This window comes from Mauremys reevesii, linkage group 1, assembly GCF_016161935.1.
Source record: "Mauremys reevesii isolate NIE-2019 linkage group 1, ASM1616193v1, whole genome shotgun sequence".
NCBI classification, from domain to species: domain Eukaryota; kingdom Metazoa; phylum Chordata; order Testudines; family Geoemydidae; genus Mauremys; species Mauremys reevesii.
The window spans coordinates 208,917,075-208,941,147 of NC_052623.1; the positions used below are offsets into that span (position 1 = coordinate 208,917,075).

Genomic DNA, 24,073 nt, shown 5'->3' on the forward strand with positions numbered 1-24,073 from the left:
ATCACCCCTTAACCTTCTCTTTGTTAAGCTAAACAGATTGAGCTCCCGGAGTCTATTGCTATCAGGCATGTTTTCCCGATACTTTAATCATTCTTATGGCTCTTCTCTGAACCCTCTCTAATCTGTCAACATCCTTCTTGAATTGTGGGCACCAGAACTGTTTTGGGAACTGGTTACACCAGTGCCAAATACAGAGGTGAAATAACTCGAGATTCCTGTTTCTGCATCCAAGGATCACATTAGCTCTTTTGGCCACCGTGCCGCACTAGGAACTCATGTTCAGCTGACTTTCCACCATGAACCCCAAATTCTCTTCAGAGTCCCCACTTCCCAGGATAGACTCCCCCATCCTGTACATGTGGCCTACATTCTTTTCCCTAAATGAATACATTTACACTGAACCATATTAAAACACATATTGTTTGCTTGAGCCCAAGCAATCCAGATCGCTCTCTCTCAGTGACCTGTCCTCTTCATTATTTATCACTCCCCCAATTTTTGTGTCATCTGCAAACTTTATTAGTGATGAGTTTATATTTTCTTCCGAGGGGGTTAATAAATATGTCAAATAGTGTAGCACCAAGAACCAATCCCTCAGGACCTCACTGGAAACACCCATTTGATGATTCCCTGTTCACAATTACATTTTTAGAACTATCAGTTAGCCAGCTTTTAATCCATTTAATGTGTGCCATGTTAATTTAATATGTTTCTAATTTTTTAATAAAAATGTCATGTGGTATCAAGGCAAACACCTTACAGAAGTCTAAGTATATTACATCAACTCTATTACCTTTATTATCCAAACTTGTAATCTCATCACCATTATACTGGTACAACTCTGTTGTCACACCCTACTGGAGACACTTTGGAGATATGGTTCCAAACACCATGGGTTGTCCAGTTTGTGTGTAAATGGCAGCATAATGTGGCCCATCAGCTTTTTGAGAAGACAAGGTATAGTTCTACAACAATCCAGGGCCATTTACACTCACACTTCCCAATTGAGCCACAATCTCCCATCACTTCTGCTGGTTTTACCTCAGTGTAACTCAACTGAATTCCATGGAGTTACTCCAGATTTACAGAAGAATTAGGACCTATGGGTTTTATGTGAATAATTGAGAGCAGAATTTGACCGAATATATCTACAGTAGAAATAGAGGAACCCCCAAAGGACTGGGAGGTTAGATTCAAATAAACACCCTAAATTTTGGATGCTTATTCAAAATGTCTGAACTGCTTGGGGCTGTAAAAGAACTGGAGATCCTGAGAGTGCAAACGCCCTAATGAGAAGTCAGGTACATCAATCAAGATTAAAAATACCTTTCAGTCAATGTTGCTAAGGTGATTTACAGCGGCTGAGGATCTGGCCCCATACAAATAGTCTCTCTGATGGAATTTGGACACTAACCACTCAGAAGTAGGAAGCACAGAGACATGAAAGTGGGTATGGTCTAGTGGTTAAAGCAGAGTGGACCAAATTCTGTTTTCAGTTAAATGGATGTAAACATCCAAAGAAACGTCTCTGTACTTAGTGGAATTACTACATAATTTACACTGGTGCAATTGGGAGCAGAATTCGGTCTGGTCTGGAAACCGACAGTCACATCTCCTGGCTTCCATTCCCAGCTCTGCACTAATCTGCTGGTGAAAGAAAAAGAAAAGAAAAAGAAAGAAAAGAAAAAAGAAAGAAAGAAAGAAAGAATGGTGATCTTGGGCAAGTCTCATCACTGCTTGATAGATCAGTTTCCTGAGCCATGCACTGGAGATCATACTGGCCTGCTATAGCACACAGGTGTATTGTGAAGCTGAATTTATGAACCTTTATAAAGCCTTTGTATTTGGAGTTGAAGAATCAGGGTTCTAATTATGACTTCCCCATGTGTGTGTGGGATTAGGCTAAGAATTATATACTCATAGAATCATAAGATTGGAAGGGACCTCAAAAGGCCATCTAGTCCAGTCCCCTGCACTCATGGCAGGACTAAGTATTATCTAGACTATCCCTAACAGGTGTTCTTTAAAATTTCCTATGATGGAGATTCCACAACCTCCCTAGGCAATTTATTCCAGTGCTTAACCACTCTGACAGTTAGGAAGTTTTTTCCTAATGTTCAACCTAAACCTTCCTTGCTGCAATTTAAGCCCATTGCTTCTTGTCCTATCCTCAGAGGTTAAGGGGAATAATTTTTCTCCCTCTTCCTTATACCAACCTTTTATGTACTTGAACACTGTTATGTCCCCTCTCAGTCTTCTCTTCTCCTGACTAAACAAACCCAGTTTTTTCAGTCTTCCCTCATAAATTATGTTTTCTAGACCTTTAATCATTTTTGTTGCTCTTCTCTGGACCTTCTCCAATTTGTCCACATCTTTCCTGAAATGTGGCACCCAGAACTGGACACAATACTCCAGTTGAGGGCTAATCAGCACGGAGTGGAGTGGAATAATTACTTCTTGTGTCTTGCTAACAACACTCTTGCTAATACATTTCAGAATGATGTTTGCTTTTTTCTCAACAGAGTTACACTGTTGACTCATATTAAGCTTGTGATCCATTATGACCCACCAGATCCCTTTCTGCAGTACTCCTTCCTAGGCAGTCATTTCCCATTTTGTATCTGCAACTGATTGTTCCTTCTTAAGTGGAGTACTTTGCATTCGTCCTTATTGAATTTTATCCAATTCATCACCATTTCTCCAGTTTGTCCAGATCATTCTGTATTTTAATCCTATCCTCCAAAGCACTTGCAACCCCTCCCAGCTTGGTATAGTCTGCAAACTTGATAAGTGTACTCTCTATGCCATTGTTTAAATCACTGATGAAGACATTGAACAGACCTGGACCCAGAACTGATCCCTGTGGGACCCCACTCGTTATGCTCTTCCATCATGATTGTGAAACACTGATAACTACTTTCTGGAAATGGTTTTCCAACCAATTATGCACCCGCCTTATAGTATCTCCATCTAGGTTGTATTTCCCTAGTTTGTCTGTCATGCAAGACAGACTCAAAATCCTTACTTAAATCAAGCTATACCACATCTACTGCTTCCCCCTATCCACAAGGCTTGTTACCCTGTTTAAGAAAGCTATTACTCATAGACTCATAGACTTTAAGGTCAGAAGGGACCATTATGATCATCTAGTCTGACCTCCTCCACAATGCAGGCCACAGAATCTCACTCACCCACTCCTGTAACAAACCCCTAACTTATGTCTGAGTTATTGAAGTCCTCAAACCGTGGTTTGACATGATTTGTTCTTGACAAATCCATACTGACAGTTATTTATCACCTTATTATCTTCTAGGTGTTTGCAAATTGATTGCTTAATTATTTGCTCCACTATCTTTCCAGGATGGTACTGACTGGTCTGTAATTCCCCAGATTGTCCTTATTTCCCTTTTTATAGATGGGTACTATATTTGCCCTTTTCCAATCCTTTGGAATCTCTCTTGTCTTCCATGACTTTTCGAAGATAATTGCTAATGGCTCAGATACCTTCTCAGTCAGCTACTTGAGTATTCTAGGATGCATTTCATCAGGACCTGGAGACTTGAAGACATCTAACTATGCCTGTTGCCTGCAGCACATGGATTCACTACAGACTCTCTCTGCTACTCCTTTCCCACTCTTCTTTTGGGGTTTGAATCTCCACATCCCTGTTTCCTAGCCCACTTTCTCCTTTCTCTCACTGCTGGGGTGAAATCACAGCAGCATGCTCAGGGGTGGTGGCGAAGTTGTGATTCACCAACTCTTCACCACAGGGTGGAGTGTGTACCTAGTGAAAATGGGCTGCAAGGTGGAGGAAAGCCCTTGAAGAGTCATTATAGCACATGAGAGGGAGTGGTTGCTTCTGTACATTTGACAGCTTTCTACAATGCCATGGCACCAATACAAAACAGTGATTCCAGAACCTGGCTAGTTCCTGAGTGGAGAACTCCAGACAACAAAATGTCTGAGGGACTTGTAGATGTCAGGTAGGAGGCAATAGTGTAACTCGTTCTTTCTGCATAAATATGCTGTCCTCCCACATGACCCCTCTATCCATTGCCACACTCCCTTTCTGAGCTCTGTGCAACCTGCCTCTCTGTTGCCCATTGCTGACTTGACCACTGAGAAACGAGTGAATGGCAGGTGGGTTGGATAGGAGACATGCATAGGTGTTGAGCAGGGAAATGGCAGGAACATACAGGAGGCAGTAGCTGGGAGATGTGGGGAATCAGCAAAAGGGAGAAGAGGCCAGGTTAGGGTACTTCTGAAGGGTTGAGAGATGGCAAGCTGGGAGGAGTTAGAAATGAATCTTCAGCTGGGAGGGGGTTGTACTCCATCTGTTGGTGAGGAAGTGAGATACTCCTCATCAGTTGTCTAAAGAGCTCAACTGCTGACTCAGCTTCATGTTCCATACAGACCTGGTCATTTCCATTTCCAGCTAAATGCACCTCCTGGTTTTGGCTTATGTAACTGTATGGCCCAGGTCCAGAAGCAGGACAGGAAGAGCTTGTCTGTTGAGAGGGGCTCAAAATGAGCTGCCAGGAACATGTAACTAGGACCTGAAGATTGTCCTCATGACACAATAGGCTCTTGATGGGCTGGATTTTCATAGATATATGATTTCATTAAACCCTTTTTACCTCCCCCCACCCCAACCCCCGATCCTGGGTGCAAATGGCGTCAGTTGTCCCCTGCCTCCCACCAAACCTCCGCATCATCTTGCAATCTGTGAGGCTCAGAGATTTTCCTTTGCCTTTTCATTGCTGATGGTTAACAGCAGATGGAGAACCTCAGGGCCTGGCGTTTGGCTGAGTGTTTAATCAGCCTCCTGTTCCTGCTGTTTGATGGAAAGAATGTGTTGAAAAAGACAGGAAGAGCTGAGGTCAAAGCTTCCCATATCAGTCCAAGAAGAGCAGGACACCGATGATGGGGATGAGCATACCTGATGGACAGGAGCTCCCCTCAACATTCCAGAGGAAAGTGAAACCATCCCTGAGTTCTTTGCCCACAGATCCAGGGGAAATTCCCTCCTGACTCTAAACCTCACAATGAGTTTAACCACATGTGCGTGAGCAAAAATCACCAATCTAATCGCATTTATGACCCATGAGACGTTGGTGACCATGTTTTCCTTGAATCCTTTCTTGATCCTTGATAGCCTATCGGATTAATGTGGATATGTATAACTATTGGGAAAAGCAATTTATATGTGCAGGGTGATGCCCTGTCTGAACTCCATTGTACTTTATTTTTAAAGGTGCATATTCACCTTGCCCCGCAGGCAGGTGCAGACATAGATTTAACCCCCGAGATATGAATAACCTCATTTGTCATGTCCAGAATCTTGGGCTACCAATTTTTTTTTTTTATTCCTAGTCAAATATAAGGCTGGTTTGGAGCATCCACAATTTGCATTGACGTGAGTGGAAACGTCTCCAGACCAGGCCCAGTATAACCACATATGAAGTAGCTTCCTTCATCAGCCCACTCAGACCAAGCACACAGTACAGTATTGTTCCTCTTATGCCACCTCAAATAATGCACTGTGGTCTTAGCTCAGTGCACGTGCTGATGGGTCATTTCTAACATCAGGAGCAGAAGATAGTTGGGGCGGGGTGGGGTTGGACTACATTTAGTGCTGCCTTGACAGCCCTGGAGAACGAGGCCTTCTATTTCTCCACAAAGGAAGGAACTGCATGGACAGTGCATGCTTTCCACACTCTGCTATCAGTGTGTCTCAATCTGGACCTAGAGCAGTGGTTCTCAGCCTATTTACCATTGTGGGCTTCATAGGCAGGTCTATGTGTTATGTGGGCCACGAGCCACACAATATATATACTACCTGTACATCTACATGGGCTGCAGCTGCATGGGTCGCGGGCTGAGAACCACTGACCTAGAGGGACCACCTCTGTGAAGAAGAGGGGAGTTCAATCTCCATTCAATCCTTAGTTCAGAATGCCTGGTTGTGGGGCACTGTAACTGAACACTAGGAATTAGGCACAGTCTCACAAAATTAATGTCACATAGGCCACTGGACAGCTAACAGATGGTAGTAACCTTCACTTACTGTTGAGATGGTTTGGACTGGCACCAGCAACCCTGACGTGATAGGCTTCCTAGGCAAGTCCCAAGTGCCTGAGTCACCCAGTCCCTGAACAGCAGGTTATATACCTTTTGTGCTCCTTCACAAACTCAACCAGCTCCTCTTCCGTGTAAGGCTTGTCGGGGACATGAACGGGCTCATCCATGAATGGCTCATAGAAATCCACCTCATTCAGCTTCAGAGCTAGTTTCTTTGCAACCTGTGGCAATCACCAAAGTTACAAGTGAATAGGTCTGACGTACCCACCAGAGTTAGCAAATGTCTTCCCTATAGCAGAGGAGTGGTGAGTGTGGTGTCCTCTGAGCACACCTTGTAATGGGCCTCTGTCACACACATAGCCCAATCCTTCCCTTGTCAATACTGCTTTCTACAGTAATGGCCTCAAACACTGTGTCAGAACTGGGCCCACACATCTCACCCTTTGGTTTTCAAATCCAAACCAGGATCTGCATCTGAATTGCAGAAATGGCCTTTATCCTTATAATAGGGACAAATTAAAACCTGGAGTGATCAAAATCCTGATCTGGAACCAAATTTTAGGTATGGGACCATCTCTAGATCTTAGAAGCACTGTCACAAGCTGTTCTGTTTGCAGTGATGCGTACTGAACAGGTTTTTGATAAGCAGAATGTTCATTTGTGTTTTATAACCCTTTTCCCTTCCACACTTCTCTAAGTGTTGTACAACCATCAATTTCTCCAAACACCCACTGGGAGGCAGGTAATTTAATTATTACTATCTTTATTTTGCAGATGGAGACCTACTGCACACAGCGATGAAGACACTTGCCTAAAATTTCATATATCAGAGGGGTAGCCGTGTTAGTCTGGTTCTGTAGAAGCAGCAAAGAATCCTGTGTCACCTTATAGACTAACAGAAGTTTGGATGCAAGCAGTGACTGCTTGCATTATTCCACACAAAGCTCATGCTGCAAAACTTCTGTTAGTCTATAAGGTGCCACAGGATTCTTTGCTGCTTCTAAAATTTCATAGTGACTCGTATGCTGAGTTGCAGACAGAACATAGTAATCCTGATTCCCAGGTCTGTCTCTAGAGACTGCACTATCCATGAGGAGGCAAAATTTCCATGTGCTTCTCATCCTCTAGCTGGTAAATGTTCCCCTTCTTGGGGTGGGCCTCTCCACAGCTGAGTCTGTTTTACCTGCCAACTTACTGTGTAACACTTACTGCACCTTCTTGTCTAATATTGCTCCCCATGTGTGAGGCTATTCACAGTTGCTCCAGAGTCCTGTATTATCCCTCGTCTGCCCCAGCCCATTAACTTGCTTCCCCTTTCAGCTCTTGTCCCTTTCCAAGCCTATTGCCTTCTGTCCCCGTCCCTCCTTCAGTCCTCACTCTGCCCCTATCTCCCTTCATCCCTTGTTATGCTAGTCTGCCCCTGTACCACAGCCTGTTCCTGCTAGAGAGGCACCGGGGCACGAATGATCCCACTCACCCACCTTCTGCTCCCTGTGACCAATGGATCCTCACTGGCTGGGAGAGGAGGAGGAGAGACAATCACCCTGTCCTCAGTGACAGCCTCAAGCTGACCCTGGGAAATGCCACTTGGTCCCTGCAGCCCTGCTGAATGGGGAAGATCATTTCAGCAGGGCTAAGGAAATGCATGACAGCGTAGGAGGGCCAGAGACATGTGTCATGTCCAATGTATGACACTTGGCGGTGCTGAACAGAGGGAAATAGGGTGTGGGTGCAAAGCCCCCACGTTTGCTGCCCCAGTCACGCCAGGATACTGCTGTGAGCAAGTCTGGAGTAGAAATTACTGGAGAATCAGGATGGTCTACTTTTTTCACATACACTAGAATTAACCCCCGAATTATAGCGAAAGTGTTCACTTTACACATGCAGCCCAGAATCAAACGCCCCCCCCCTCCCCCCGGTGAGCAGGTTACGCTTGTTTTATACACTCACCGAATGCCAACTGGTTCAAGCTACATGACATCACAGCTGTTTTCTGACTAATTGACACCTGATGTATAATGTACACCGCTGAATTTAGGTCAGAGACTTCTAGCAGAATTGTCTCTTTGGGACAAATTCATCCCTGGTCTAACCCCACTGAAGCCAACAGTCTCTGGAACCTGGTGCTTTGTGTTTAGACAATGACCTAGATCAGAGCGGTCACTGCTTTGTTTGGCTGGGGATAGAAGCCCCTCTTGTTTTCCAGTAAGAAGAGAATTTTCTTTGCCAAGGCCGAGTAATGCATCAGGGCTCAGGACGGAATTTAGAGTCAGGTTCTCAAAACGAAAACTCTCGATCTGCTGAGCTTTGGGAAAGTCCTGATCTTAACTTCACTGATTTCAGTCATTGTTGATGACACTAAGTTGAATGCACTCTGGCTGTGCAGAAAGGAGACTGCACACACACACCTCAGGAGGGTGTTTCCGGATGCTTACCCCTTTGTCAAAGGTGGCAAAGAATTTGATGGATGGTTGGAAGTGTTCCGCTGCCTCTTCAAATGCCTTGTAATCTGAAAGGCGAAAAGACAGAAAAGGGCATTAAAGAAAAGATTCCAAAGGTATCTGACCAAACTGTGCTCTACACAAACCCAGTGGACCTTGTCAGTCAGGACCCTGAGGACTCAAGTTAATATGCAGCAGGGAAGGGAGGACTTTCTTATAGCTAAGGAATAGGCCTTGAGGTCAGGAAACTGGGCTCTATTCCTGGCTCAGCTGCTGTGTGGCCTTACCCAAGTCAATTGACCTCTCTGTGCCTCAGTTTCTCCATCAATAAAATGGGGATAATGGTGCTTACCCACCCCTAAGGCAGGTTGTGAGGCTAAGGCCATTGCTGTTTGTGAGGCATTTTGAGATCCTTGGGCAGAAGGAGCTAGGGCAATGCAAAGTTTTGCTATTATAACATGTTGCAGATAATAACAGCACTGAGCCTTTTTAATCTTTATTGGACTTACAAACAAGAACTATTTGGTGCTGATTTATAGTTTGTATAAATGTTTGCAGGTTCCCAAGGTATCTTTGTAGAAAGGTAGCCCATGGAAACTACAGATCCCAGCAGGCAATGCTTTTGCTGTACAGTTTTTTGCTGTTTTATTTAACATGTGAATAAGCTCAAACAAAGAGAGCAGATCAAAATTGCCAAGTGCTCTCAGCCCACCTCCACCTGTTGGCAGAGATTTTGGCCCTCTTTGGCACACCCTCCCCTCTTCAGATCCCTGATCAGGAATCCCCCACCTTGTTCCTAGAGCCCAGCCAGACTAGAGCAAGGAACAGGTCAATCTCACGTTCAGAGTCTTCGCCTTTGAAGTAGCCAATGAGTTTGATCTCGTCCTCAATGCGGTCGAAGGCCTGTAGCTCCAGCTTGCTGTTGATGATTTCCACTGGGTCCTCCAGCAACTGCCATGATAAATGTATTTGATAAGCAATCCTACTTGTGCAGCACCAGCCCTCTACAGGCTGCTTTTACAGAGGGCCTAAAGGGGAGGTCTTAGCTTGCTTCCCTGCTGCCAGAAGCCTTACCCAACCCCCATGGCAGGTTCCCAACCCAGCCCTGAGGCAAGGAACCCGCAGAGTCGAGTTGGCTGAGAGCACCCTCAAAGGGAGCTGTCACTAAGGAAGGCTGGACCAGGGAAGTGAATGGTTGACAGAGAGGAGGTGAACAGGGAGAATTTGGGACCTGGCCACAGGATGGGGCATCTCTAGGGGGTTTGTATGAGGGTCAGATAGCTGGGTGAGGAATAGGTCTGCCGCAGGAAGACAGAAGAAGCAATCAGCAGCCAAAGGATCACAGAGAACCTGGTAGGGTGGGGGAATGAGTGTTAGGAGGCAGGATGGTGGGTGTCTTGTGTTGGACGGGTTGAGGGGAATGAGTGATCAGCAGCTGAGAGAGGCTGGAGGGGTGTTTGGGAGAGTAGCTGCTGATGAGGTTGAGTGCTGACACTTAAGATAGGCCAAGAAAGATTTTAAGGTTTGCCTGGGAGCAAGACTCCCACAGTGCTTTGCAGTTAAGATAACGATATCTAACAAAGACTGGAATTTTACTGTGCAGTAACCCTTCGCTTATTTTGAATGCTATATTTAAGATCTATTCTTACAGTGTGCTGGCCGCAAGATGTGTAACGGATGAAATTATCCAAAAAAGAGCACATTCACTGACTAGCCACCAGGTGATGATACAGTTGGAAAGTTGCAATGGAACAGGGAACCTGGGAAATAAGGTAAGGAGATGTATATACCAGAAAGAGGAATTAGATAAAGACCAGAATGACACACAATAAAGGTAACAAGGGTGTGATTGCTCCTAAATCAGAGTGGAAGTAAGATCTTTGGCAGACTGGATGTCAGCTGTTAGAAAGTACAGGGAAGGTCTTCCACAGCTATTGGTAATTGTATGCCTCCCTGTGTATATACTGTTTTTCTTAACTGTTTGATTAATAAATACAATCAAAGCTGACTTATCAGAGGTCTGTTATTATTAAACTAATCTAAACTGGAGAGAACACGTGTCACTAAATATATAATCACAGTTAAAATTCCTACCAATCATTGGTTATTGATTAGTGACAAACTATTGATTATTGATTATCAACATGAGGTTATTTGAATTCCTTTAGTGCAAATGGTTGAGGCTAAAGGGGGAAGACATTGTAAACAAATAAATGATGCTGGATGACAATGTAATTTCAAAGGCAAGTCAGAGACACTACCAGAGACTTCTGGAAAGTTTGGATCTGGATCTGAATTTTATGGCTGACCCTATCTGTGCAATGGGTTATATCAAATCAAGTTCTGAGGGAAGGAGGGGTTCCAGACCTGTCTGCAGCTCAAACCCAAGTCTAGTGCAGACCTCAGCCTTTGCTTTCTTAAGCTACCACAGCAGGGCTGGCACAACCCATTAGGCAACCTAGGCGGTTACCGAGGGCGCTAACATTTGGGGGGCGGCAACCACAGCGGCCGGATCTTCGGCCGCCCCAGTCATTGGCAGTATTTCAGGGGCGGGACCTTCCGCCGCCTCTGTTGGAGGCGGCATTTCGGGGGTGGGACCTTCCGCCACCTCTGTTGGGGCGGCATTTCGGGGGCGGGACCTTCTGCCGCCTAGGGCGTCAAAAAAGCTGGCGGCACTCCTGTGCCACAGACACAGGAAAGGATTGGTCTGATTGCCCTCTCAGTGACACTGGTGTAAATCAGAAGTGACTGCACTGGAACCAGTGGAGATAGATCAGTGTAAAAGCTGTATGAGGGAGAATTGGGCCCATTTTCTTTAGAGAAAATTCTGCTCACACACTAGATATTTTCTGTCATTCTTGTCCCTTGTTTGTTTTGGATTTTCTTTATTACAAGGCACCTCTTGAGAGAAGAGAAGATCTTTGTTCTCTTTCTTTTGTCACTGCATATGTTTTATATGCACATGTCAAAATACAGCAAACAAAACATCACACCAAGCGACTTGTGCTGCATAATAAATGACGCTTGGGTGTACATCATCTTGTGTTTGCTACCTCCTACTTGAAAGTAGATGGAAAACCAGAACAGCTCCAGTGTTTGTTACTATAGTGCCCTCTAGTGGTTGTCTGACAGAGGCTATGAACCCTATAACAGCTATTGATGATCGCAAAGTGCTGCGGGGCCACAAAGTCGTTGCCATAGAATCATTATCACACCAAAGCAGAGACCCTATCCCTACCCTGAGCCCAGCCCCGGAGCAATATCAGAAGTAGCATCCTTCTGGTGGGAAGCCAATATGCAGCATTGTTCCCTGCAAGTCTGTACTGACTAGGGTGACCAGACAGCAAATGTGAAAAATCAGGACGGGGTGGGAGGTAATAGGAGCCTATATAAGAAAAAGACCCCAAAATAAGGACTGTCCCTATAAAATCGGGACATCTGGTCACCCTAGTACTGACTCGGTAACCCAGCATAGTGCTGACAGATGTGCCATCCTCCAGATGAGAAACTGAGGACAAGTGGGATACACATATTGTGGGCCTGATTCTTGTATAATTTACTTAGTGTAAATTAAAAGTAGCTTCACTACCATCCATGCAGTAAACCAGGCCCTGCACGATATCTCTTGCCACCAACTTCTGCTCTCCTGTAACTTACCCTGGTTTTAGGCAGAGGTGGAGTTTTTCCTGCTATCCCAGAAAATTAGCTGCCAGCCCCCATTACAGTTTTATCTTTAAACAGGGCCTGCGGTTCAACCATTTCCCCAGCTGAAGTCAGGTCCCTCTTGTCTGTGACATACAAAAGGGTGGGGGGTAATGAAGTCATTCCGAAAAGGAGTCTCACTTGAGATGGGGATAAACAGCAGGATTTGACAGCACCTCATGAGAAAATGAGTGGCCTAGTGGTTACAGCAATACACTGGGGGCTGGAGATTTGGGTTACTGATGAGCTCAGGGCTGCCATGTCATCTCTCTTTGCCTCAGTCTCCCCATTTGCAAATGTAGATAGTAATAATCACAAGCCTTGATAAAGGCCTTTGAGCTCTTCAGATTGAAGGGGTAATATAGAGCAGGACAACATTTTTTCTCTAGAGCAAAGATCTTGTTTCCAAGCTGATGTCCTTCCTTGTAAAAAAGAATAAGAGTAGAGAAATAGAGAACATCTGTCAGACCAGTAGCATTATTTCTGTGTTTTCAGCAGGCATGAGTACCTCTTTGTGCACTGGCAGAAATAGATGACATAACCTATAGGTCCAAGTTCTACCGACCAAATTCTCCTCTGACTTACACTGGTGCAATTTCATTGTTTTCATATGTCTGATCATGTCTAGTGACGGGCACACTGGTCAGCAAATCATTTAACCATGAACGGAGCTGTTTTTAGTACATTACCTATGAACACACTTGGATTATAACTAATTTGTTCTTTCTTCCAAATCAATGATCACTTTATTCAAAGGTAGTCCCATTTGCAAGTTATTCAGTATTTGTGGTGGGTGACTGGTCACCTAAATCACATGACATGTTTCTTGCTCCCTGATTGGATGACTGAACATCTTGTAAGCAGGAGGAGGGAAATCAAAAAGAGATTCCAAGATGGCCATGTGAACACTTTTGGTGTTAGCCTTGGTGGGGAGTATTTATGAAGTTTTCAAACAAGAAAATCATATGTAAACATGTTCGCAGAAAACAGACAAGAAGGGGTTGCAAAAAGGGCTGAAACTCATTTGTGGCGAATATTTGCAAAACATTTTGGAAGTATTTGCCCAGTTCTGAACTTATCTGTGCTTACATCCAGGAGGAATTCAACCAAGACATCTGCAGCCAGTTCCCCGTCAAATTCAATCATACGTTCCTCCTTGAAGATATAGAGGCTTCCTTCTTCATCCAAGCCTGGAAGAAGGGGATGAAGAGACACAACATGGTCAGTATGCTACAGAAAGGGTTAACGGTGCATTCTGGGAAAATATGGTTAGCAGCCCAGCTGCGTGTGCCTACTTGCCAGTGAAAGTTCCCTGTGGGAAACAAATCTGATCTATCCGCTGAGAGATGTCACAACTAGGGACAGGCCAGATCTGGAACCCTGGATCAGTTTTCTCTCAAACTTTGAGAAAGTTCAGTTTCTTATTTGGATGTGAGCTTCATGACCTGGGCCTCTTTCGCTTTAAAGTGCAAGAATTTTGCTAAGCAAATAATACAAATAAATAATCTTGGGCTCTAACTGGTGTTCCAAAACCAAACACCCCAGAACTTTCAGAAAATTGGTTTGGATTCAGATCTGGGCTCTAGACTTCATGGTTGTGGCTGAATCCCTAGAGATGGTTGTGCCAAGTCTGTATAAAATAAGAATGGACCAATAAGCCAAAGTGAGTCTCAAACTCTCCAAGGGTACGTCCAGACTACCCGCCGAATCGGCAGGTAGCGATCGATTTTGCGGGGATCGATATATCTCGTCTCATCTAGACGTGATATATCGATTCCCCGAACGCGCTCCCGTCGACTCTGGAACTCCACCGGAGCGAGTGGCGGTAGCGGAGTCGATGGGGGAGCCGCAGACGTCGATCCCGAGCGGTGAGGATGGGAGGTAAGTCAGGATAAAATACTTTGACTTCAGCTACGGTATTCCCGTAGCTGAAATTGCGTATCTTACCTCGACACTGCCCCCCAGTGTGGACCAGGCCTTAGACTCACCTAGGCCTAGCATATGTTTGTGTGGCACCATGTATATAGATGGATTCCAAAGTGCTTCACAGACTAGATATAAAGATATCACCCACCCCTGAAATGCAGCCACTTCTGGGGTAGAACGCAGCAACCTTATTACACCTCTTATAGTAGGTCATCAGTTCAAATCCATTTTAGGGAAGGCAATGTTTTACAGCATGAGAGGCAAGCCCCTGCGGTAGGGGTGATCACAAGTAGTCTACGGGGCAGGGGACAGAGGAGAACACTGGGGGTGGAGAAAGTAGCACGACTCCAGATCTACCATTCCCAATATAAATATGCTCCCACAACCATGAAGTAATACAATGACTGGCTTCTTGAGAGCCAGTCCTGTTCCCTCGCCTCCCATAGTAGCCCCTAATGTAGAGAACCACAGGAGTGCTCACTTGTATAGAGCTGCAGGCTCAAGAAGCAGGCTACAGAACCTAGCTATTCTCCTCTGCTCTTGTGGCATTCAACTGAGCTGCAACCTGCCACCAGTGAATGCTCCTATCCGAAGCAGTTTGTAGCCTCCTGCTAAGTGGGGTGCAGGAAGGCGAGCCACAAAAAAACCCCCAAAAACACCAGCATGCTCAGAGGAAGAGAAAAAAGAGTTTGAAAAGAAAGAACAAGAGAGAGAAAATGGACAGAAAAAAAAAGGTCTAGTAACAGTGCCTGAGCACAGTCATAAGGGGATGGGTGCCCATCTTCCTTGCAGTGTAGGGGTGGGGGGTAGAATCTTCCAGGAAGAGCTTGGGATGTGTTAGGGGAATGGATGATTTCCTGGGGACTGGTGATATGCTACGGAAAGTTTCAGCTCTACATCACTGCTCCAAATCTGACTCAGTGCAGGACTGACTGCACCACTGTGATATACCAGGGTATAGTCCGGATCAGTGTGGGGCTGTCACCTCTGCCCTGCAACCTTGGGTGCCTTACAATGCCTTGCTGAAGTAGCTCCCATCTGGGCTGCTCACAAACAACCTTCCACATGCAAGCCACACCCTGGCTCTCAGCAGCCTGGGTTACACTGCAGGGTGACCCCAACACACCCCAGTCCTGCATCTCCCCCCCAGAAATAGATGTTCTGTACTGCCCAGTCCTATCCTGGACAGTACAAATATATTAAGTCCATTAGTTCTTTAAGGGAATTGGAGGGTTGTTACCCTCTGACAACGCTCTGATGGCCTCTGTTAAATGAATTGTGAGTCTCCATCCAGCCATCACAAATAGCAAGGACTGGCTTCTTTGTTGGCAGTCTCAGCAAGGAAGCTAAAAGGGGGAAAGGACCATGGATCCTGACCTCCCTTCTGGCCCTTAGACAGTGAATGATTCCCTTAGAGCTGGGTGGGGCAGCATGCATGTGGAAAGCTGTCACTACCTTTCTGTCCTGTGGATAATGAGTTGGTTGCCCTCTCCAGGGCTGTCAGTGTGGTACCTTTCCCATGTGCTCTGTGTATGTTTTCAGAGATTTTAGAGATGAAACTTACCCAGCTTTTTGGCAAGTTTTGCATCTTTTTTGGAATCCACAAACCCGAAGCCGAAACCTTTAGTTTCCAGGACCTGGGCAGCCAGCTGTAGGAGAATCCAGACAGGAACATAAATGCCATGGACATAGGCCACCCAAATACCCCAAGAGAACCTACTTTAATACCAAAATAAACCCCCATCTGACCGCACACCCCTAGTTGGCACCTACCACACCACACTGGAACCCATAAGGGGTATCATCAAACAATTACAACCCATACTCGATGGGGACCCCATCCTGAAAGAAATCTTTCCTGAACCCCCTCTTCTGGCCATCAAACAACCCCCCAACCTCACCAAGCTCATCATCAGAATCAAGCTCCCCACAGACCAGGACACTTCAATTCAAAGCGGCACCAGACCCTGCCAGAAAACAGATACAAAACCTGCAGACATATCTCTGCTGCGTCAGCTACAATGATCAACACCCCCCACAACTCATCTTTCAAGCTCCAAGAGTCCTAGACATGTGGTTTACTCTATCCAGTGCACTTAATGTATGGTGACGAGATATCCCAATTTTATATGGACAGTCCTGATATTCAGGGCTTTGTCTTATATAGGCGCCTATTACCCCCCACCTCCTGTCCTGATTTTTCATCCTTGCCATCTGGTCACTCTAACTAAATGCCCAATAACAATTATGTGGGGGAAATGAGACAATATGCACTTGATGAACTCACACAGGAAAATGCTAAAAGACAAAAATACCCCATCACCTGTGGGTGACCACTCTGTGCCTGACCTCTCAGGCCTCATCCTCAAAGGAAACCTGCACAGCACCTTCAAAAGATGAGCCTGTGAGCTTAAATTCATAACTCTGCTAAACACTGAAAATCATGGTCTCAATAAAGACACTGGATTTATGGCTCATTACAACAATCCGTAGCCCACTAACTCCCCCTTTTTGTCCTATGACTACAGGACACGTCACCTTGAATGGTCCCTTAGAATATGTGCTAATTACTTATACCAAGTAATTGGAGGGGGAGGGATAGCTCAGTGGTTTGAGCATTGGCCTGCTAAACCCAGGGTTGAGAGTTCAGCCCTTGAGGGGGCCATTTAGGGAACTGGGGTTAAAAATCTGTCTGGGGATTGGTCCTGCTTTGAGCAGCAGGTTGGACTTAGATGACCTTCTAACCTTGATATTCTATGATTCAAACAGTCTGTTAAATCTTGCATTTAGCTGTGACAATCTAAGCACCTCTTCCAGGTGGGAGGAAGAGCTCTGTGTGGCTCAAAAGTTTGTCTGTCTCACCAACAGCAGTTGATGCAATAAAAGATATTACTTCATCTCTCAAATGAACACCACAAGACAGTTAAAAGTCATCAGGGCCAACCAGGATGGCACCATAGTGACAGGTGATCCGCTTTCTGGGCAGAATTGATGCATGGATCATATCACATGCCATTTCTTGGCTGAGGTATGCTACCCATAGGTCAGTGACTGGATCTCATCCCACTTGCTCACAGACCTGGGTTGGCTTAAGATAGTATCTGCTGCTAACTACTCTCAGATATTCAGGTGTTGGGAGAAGGCTCACAGCCCAAATCAGGGAGGCACCACTGAAAAAAGATCCATTTGCACAGATATAAAACACATAGTCCTCAGCCTATGGCACCACCCAGAAGGGAACCCACTTATTTTAACCCAGAGATTTCTACCCACAGTAAGCAGCAGATAACATCTGGAAACTCAGGGACCAAGCTCACTGCCAAGACAAACTGTGCCCAAGTCATTGCCTTGCTCAGGAGACGTGTAGGGGAAACAGAGCTGCAGAGAGATGAAATGACTTGCCTAAGGTCACATAGTAGTCAGTGGCAGAGCTGGGGCATGGCTGAGTAGAACCCTGAAAGACAGACCAGTGCCTTATCTACTAGAGTAGCTTGTACATCTGTCTGCGTCTGCCTCTCTTGCTGCTCCGCTTGGTCACTAGGGGGGTTTATTTTTGTCTCCACTCTCTGCCCCCTTTGTCATTGTTGCTCCTGAATGAACCAGAAGCCCAGGAGTGTTCAATGCAAACATGCTCCAGCCATTTGGGAGAGAGATGGTGCTGTGGGAAGCAGAGAGCTATGATGTCACCAGATCCAAATTAGCCAGTCAGACTGTTTCAATTAACTTCAGAGGCCAGCTGGATACTGGCAACAAGACAAACAAAATCCCAATACAAATTGGCTGAGATAGCACAGGAAATGGCTTCTAATGACCAATCACGGCCTCGCTCCACTGCATGGCCACCTCCAGTCCCACCCAGTCCCAGCTCCCAAGTGACAAGCCTTTTTGACTCTGCCACACAGAATGCCCCAGACCCTACCAGTGCCGTAATGACATGAAGAGGCAGCAAAGCAGCTGGAAAGCCCTGCCCCTAGAGACTACTTCTGGTGCACGGGCCTCTTTGCCTTCACAAGAGCTGCTGCTTCAGGGTGCTGCTGAGGGCAGATTGGGGGGTGGGGGTGGCAGAGGGCATGCCAGGGGAAGGTAGGGTGGCCAGACAGCAAGTGTGAAAAATCAGGACTTGGGTGGGGAGTAATAGGAGCCTATATAAAAAAAAGACCCCAAAATCAGGACAGTCGGACTGTCCCTATAAAATCGGGACATCTGGTCACCCTAGGGGAAGGAGGAGGCATGGCTGGGCATTCCTACAACTCGGCTGTCACAGGGCAGCTCACCACCACAGAACCCCACGGCTCTTTTTTCTGCATACTGGTATCAGAGGAACATTCTGACCCAAGGAATGGAGCTCCATGGCTTGCAGGAAAGGGATGCCCCTATTAGGACCTGGCTGCCTTTGGACGCCACCACAAGACTAGACGGAGAAAGAAAACCTTCAGGCAGATTGTGGCATGATTTATGAGTGACTCAGGGCCCATTTCAGGGCCTAGCATTGTGGGCATCCTGTGTTCCCCACACCCCGCCTCCCGGCTAGTTCGAATGTCACACAATAGCTCTGAGCTGCTGCCGCCCTTAGAAGTGCAGCATGCTAACCTCCCTCCTATAAATAGCCTGTGTCTGAACCCAAGGGTGACAGGAGATTAAGAAGGATAAACGCTGGCTACAGAACCCGAGTCTTTCATTAGGGATGCGTGGTTAAGTCATCACCATTCATTGGCAGCAGTTAAACCCTTTGCCAAAGTTTTAGGGCAAAACGAGGCACTTTAATGGCTAAGATGTCAGATGCTTTGCTTGGACAATGGGAAATACAATTTTTTGTGAAATTTTACTTCTCTTCTCCCCTTCCACAAAGTACCTGCTCCCAGGCCTGCACCCCACTTCCTTACTCTTATACTTTCCTTTCCCCCACAAAATATGCCCTCGACTACCACCCCACCCTTACAATCAGACTCCCCCTTGCTCCAAAGAACATCCCTTCCCCCCACCCTGCCTTTGCACTCCCTTCACCCTAACAATGTGCCCCCAAATCCATCCCCCCGCCCCTCACACCTATGCTTCCCATTCCCCCAAAGGACATGTTCCCAGGCCTGCTCCAGTTTCTTCACCTAAGCCCCCAGTCCTCCCTAGGGTGACCAGATGTCCCTATTTTATAGAGACCATCCCGATTTTTGAGTCTTTTTCTTATATAGGTTCTTATTACCCCCCACCCCCGTCCCGATTTTTCACACTTGCTATCTGGTCACCCTAGTCCTCCCCTTTGTAGTGTAGCTAGCCATAAAACTATTTTGATTTTGTTTCCTCTCTACAACTTCCTGGGGTTTGCCATTGGTGAAGGAAGCTGCCATTTTGTGAGGCAAAGTTGATGCAGCATGTTACAAAGAAGACACTCACGGGGCTCCCTTTCATGGAGACTTTATTTTTGTTCTTTCTTGTTTTGTTGTTTTCCTTATTTAAAACAGATGGCAGACTGAAAGTTTATGGTTACCGTTTGTATACAGAAAAACATCAAGAATTCTGCCATAGTGGAGTATACCCTTAGGGCACTTCATTCTTATTTCCCTTATTCTACCTCCCGCTATACTGACTCAGAACATTGGTCTCACTAGCCAGGTGCTCCACCTCCTACCCTACTAGTTCAGACCATTTGTCCATGTAAACCAGCATTAGGCATCTGGTAGTAGCAACTGATGATTCAGAGGAAGATTAAATCCTCTTTTAGGGTACTTAGCCAGCTAAGCAGAGGTCTGTCGGGGGGTGAAATCCCTTCCTGTTCCATGTTATGAGGGGCTGCCTATCCAGAGAACCTCTTTGCTGAACACAGGACTGGTGAGCACTGGAGTGTATGAGGTTCTTGAGCAATACTCAGTATTGTAAGCAGATTGCCACAATTAGGCCGTTCGATAGACCAACAACAGTTTCCTCAGGCCCCGCATCCAGCACTCGAGCCCCTGCCTGCCCTGTGACCGGAGGAGAGCACTGAGGTAAAATATGTTCAGCCCAAGAAACTAAGACTATGGCTATTATCAGCCAAACACTCCTTGGCCCCACACACTGGGATCTGGGCTGGTGTGTCTGAAGGCCTTTCACGGGGCTCTGAAATGTGTCTCCATCTTTTGAGGTTTAAACACCAGCTATGCGCACATGGCCGGGGACGTGTGAGGGGGTGTGGGTGTTTGCGCGATAGGATTGTGAATGGGCACGTGTGTACATGAGTGTTTGGGTTTAAGAGTGGCTGGGTACATGGGGGTGAGTTTTTGTGGGGGCATGGCACGGGCAGCGGGTCGAGTGTGTGACTGTGAGCATGGGTGGTTAGGGGTAAGCGTGTGTAGAAAAATGTGGGGGATGGGCTCAGAGCCTCTGTGGTAGGACAGTGTGTGTGCATGTGAGTATGAGAGAGAAATAGTGTGTGCATATGAGTTTGTGAGGGAGAAAGTATGGCTGGAGGTGTGTATGTGTGATAGGAATTCTGTGTGTGCATGTGTGTTTGGAGCTGGGTCTGTTAGGGTATGTGTTGTGTGTCAGGGAGTAGTTCTGGAAGTATGTGGGTATGTGTGTTCGGCGGTGTTTCTGTGAGGGTATGTATTAATATGCCAGTGTGCGAGCACTGAGCAGGGAGATATGCAGGCAAGCAGACTGCTCTGCTGGGACAGTCACACTGAGATAACGTCAGGTATGCCGTACAGCATGTGCCCATGTGCGGCACTCCAGAGTCCCGCACTGGGGAATCTCTCCGTAATGCCAGCTACACAGGAACTGACCAGCCTGACTGCCCTTGCCCTAACTCCAGCTGGTTGGGGGAATCTGATGCATTGCCTAGGTATGGCCCTCTCCGTGCCACTGCATTTGATCCACCATCAAATATCAGAGCACAGAGAATGCCAAAGACACAGCACCTTGGCTGGCTGCCCCTGCTTTATACAGTATCTGGCATTTATGTATCCACTTACAGTATTTTCTGATTCCAGTGGGATTTGAATACAGATAATGTTTCTAACCTCGACAATCCTTTTGGCTCAGGATCGTGGGAGGGAGGGGGCCGTAATGCACGAACACAGCCGTCTCTGCCCTGCCTTTTAAAAGCAGATTCCTTGAAGGTTTGGCCCACCCGAGCCCTTGTCATGGTGTCTGCTTCAACAGCAAGAAATTTGGCTATACCTGCTGCACGGCGAGGGGGAGGAAAAAGGCTGTCTTGGAAGAACTGGACCTAACTGGTCATGCTAGATGGTCCTGAGGTGCAGCAGGAGTTCAAGGCAGGCGGGGTGGATTTGAGCATGAGCAAAGCAATTGGACTCTCAAGGCTCCACATTCCATGCACATTTGGCAATTGTGATAGACCCAGGCCAGTGGGGTATAGCAGAAGGCAGATATACTGGCCACTGGATTAACAGTTTTCTGTTCCCTGACTGACCAGAGCAGGGGCTGCTTCAGGCTAATGAGAACACCTGACTCTAATTAACCTGCAAAGAGTCAGGTGAGGCCATTAAGCTAATGTGACCACCTGGCTCTAATTAAGGCCCTGCTGACACTATAAAAAGGGCTCACTCCAGTCAGGCAGAGGAGAGCCAGGGGACAGGATGTGTGGCTGAAGGGCTGGTTACTGAAGACACCCTCAAACCATTGTTAAGGGAGCCCTAAGGTAAGGGAGAAGCAGGAGAGCTGTGGGGAAGTGGCCTAGGGAAATGTAGCAACTCTGGCAGTGATAGGTTGGCTGCCAACAGCTGCTACCATTAGGGTCCCTGGGTTGGAACCTGGAGTAGAGGGTGGGCCTGGGTTCCCCCCAACCCACCATAATGTGTCCTTCCCTGTAGGATCTAGGTGTTATGTACTGCATTTAGGATAGCAGCTTTGTGTCTGAGAGGACTCCTCTCTCCCTAGTATTACATTTCTCCCTTAAATGGGATGATCCTGTTATTTGTTTCCATGTCATTCTGCTACCATTGTTGAGGGAGGGCCTTATGCAAAGAGATGAGTCCTACATTTTCCCCTGATGGTTGCAAAATTCAGGCTCATCCTGATTTACAGTGGTGGGGAGTTCCACGGCCAAGGGCCTTCCCCCATTAACTCCTTGCTCTGCCAATTAAGAGTCTCTGCCTTCTCTCTCAGGACTTTGGGTGTGGGAGGGACTCAGGGCTGGGGTAGGGGGTTGGGGAACTCAGGGCTGGATGTTGGGGTGAGGGGTGTGGGATCCCACCAGGCAACACTTTCTCAATCAGGTAGAATAACCTGATGGATCCCATCATCTGTAGTAGGCTGTGTATGAGGCGATGGTCTCTGAGTTAGTCAGGGCCCAGCCCATGCAGGGTGTCCGGGTAAGGGATGACTGGGGGTCAAAGGGTCAGGGACAGCCCTGGATTAAGGGAAGATGACAGAAGGGTTTTTTAAGACTACTGCTGCTATCTGAGTGTCCAGGACCATCCAGGAGTCCAGTACAACCCTGGCACACTGCCTTAACCCCAGGGGCTGATGTCTTCTGTGGAGCATAGAGTCATAGCTTCTTCCACTTCCTCAATTCATTTTGTGTTCCTATCAGCATCACCTCCATCTTCCCTGGGGCTAGTCTGAACCAGCTCCAACTTCCTGCAGACTTTGGGACAACTAGAAGTCAGCATTGTTTGCATGGATGCAGAAGAGATATGGAGCAGGGTTTCCTGCCACACTGATGGAAACGGAGCTCATGGTGCCTCACGAACTGCCCTAGAGACCTTACACAGATGGTGAGTAAAGGGGCTGACAAGACAAAGACCTGTGGAGCGGCACTGATGAGCACTCAGGGAGGAGGGACATTGCTCATCATGGGCCTTTGGCATCTGTTGGAGAGGAACTAGTGGAGTCAGCCCATAGCAATTCCTTCTACACACCCCAGCTCTTATAGGCACGTCTGACACCATCAGCCATGAAGTTGTGCTGAAGTCACAGAATTCTTTCCCAGGTGTACTGCGTCTGAAGTGGGTATTCACCCACAAAAGCTTATGCTCCAATATGTCTGTTAGTCTACAAGGTACCACAGGACTCTTTGTTCCTTTTCCAAGATGTCTGTCTGGTGGGTCTTGCCCACATGCTCAGGTACTAACTGATCACCATATATGGGGTCAGGAAGGAATTTTCCCCATGGTCAGATTGGCAGAGACCTTGGGGGCGGGGGGGTACCTTCCTCTGCAGCCTGGGGCATGAGTCATTTGATGGTTTAACTAGAGTAAATGGTGGATTCTCTGTAACTTGAAGTCTTTAAATAATGATTTGAGGCTGTCAGTAACTCAGACAGAAGTTAAGGATCTATTACAGGATTGGGAAGCATAGGCGCTGGCTCCGGGGCTGCACCCATTGGAGCTGAAAGCTTTTGGGTGATTAATAAGGCCCTCAAGGCTGTTTCCAAAATCTCAGGATGTATAACAGCAAAAGTGAGGTTGGATAGACTAGAGGAGGGGCAGAGAGGCATCCTGTCAGGGCAGACTGTGAGGAAGGCAGTTCTTGAGATCTGCAGCCAACCAGTCTCCCTTCACTTCGCAGAGAGGGATGATTTATAATTCTGATGGAAATATTAATGCTCATGCTGAGGCTTGTATTTTATGTCCATTTTTCCCCCTCAAATGGCAGAGAAGCTGAAGGGAGGTGGGGGGGAAGGCCTGGGGAAATCTCAGCTTTGCCTGCTTCCCATTGTAGGGTGGCAGCTTGTTTTGTGGCCTGAACTTCCCTTGGCCTCACCTGGCAGGGCCCCACTGACCGTAATACAGCATTTCTCAGCTCCCCCGACCAGCAGGGATGGACAGGGGTGATGAAGTTGGGTCTCCGGGGGAGTGTGATGGGGTGTTCACCCTACACTCCCCCTGGAGGGATTAATGGAGGCCAGATGGGCCAATTAGCCTATTAGGCTGCAAATTGGGAGATTAGGGCTTTCCTCGCAGCCTTTAATTAGGGGAAGCTCACCT

The 24,073-nt window shown here is 46.7% G+C and overlaps 1 protein-coding gene and 1 long non-coding RNA gene across 3 annotated transcripts in view; one reads left to right on the top strand and one right to left on the bottom strand.

Annotated features, from left to right (window-relative positions):
• Positions 1–24,073, bottom strand: part of CASQ2 (calsequestrin 2) — a 51,291-nt gene that overhangs the window by 16,484 nt on the left and 10,734 nt on the right. Inside the window, exons 2-6 of the mRNA XM_039497328.1 lie at positions 15,715–15,799; positions 13,314–13,414; positions 9,362–9,473; positions 8,517–8,590; positions 6,172–6,302 (exon numbers count right to left, since the gene is read on the bottom strand). Of these exons, the coding sequence (XP_039353262.1) occupies positions 6,172–6,302; positions 8,517–8,590; positions 9,362–9,473; positions 13,314–13,414; positions 15,715–15,799 (503 nt within the window). The remainder of the gene's footprint in view (positions 1–6,171; positions 6,303–8,516; positions 8,591–9,361; positions 9,474–13,313; positions 13,415–15,714; positions 15,800–24,073) is intronic.
• LOC120379809 overlaps positions 21,722–24,073 on the top strand; it is a 37,593-nt gene continuing 35,241 nt past the window's right edge. For both annotated transcript variants that reach the window (XR_005587607.1, XR_005587606.1), the window contains exons 1-2: positions 21,722–21,783; positions 22,678–22,861. This is a non-coding gene — a long non-coding RNA (uncharacterized LOC120379809). The remainder of the gene's footprint in view (positions 21,784–22,677; positions 22,862–24,073) is intronic.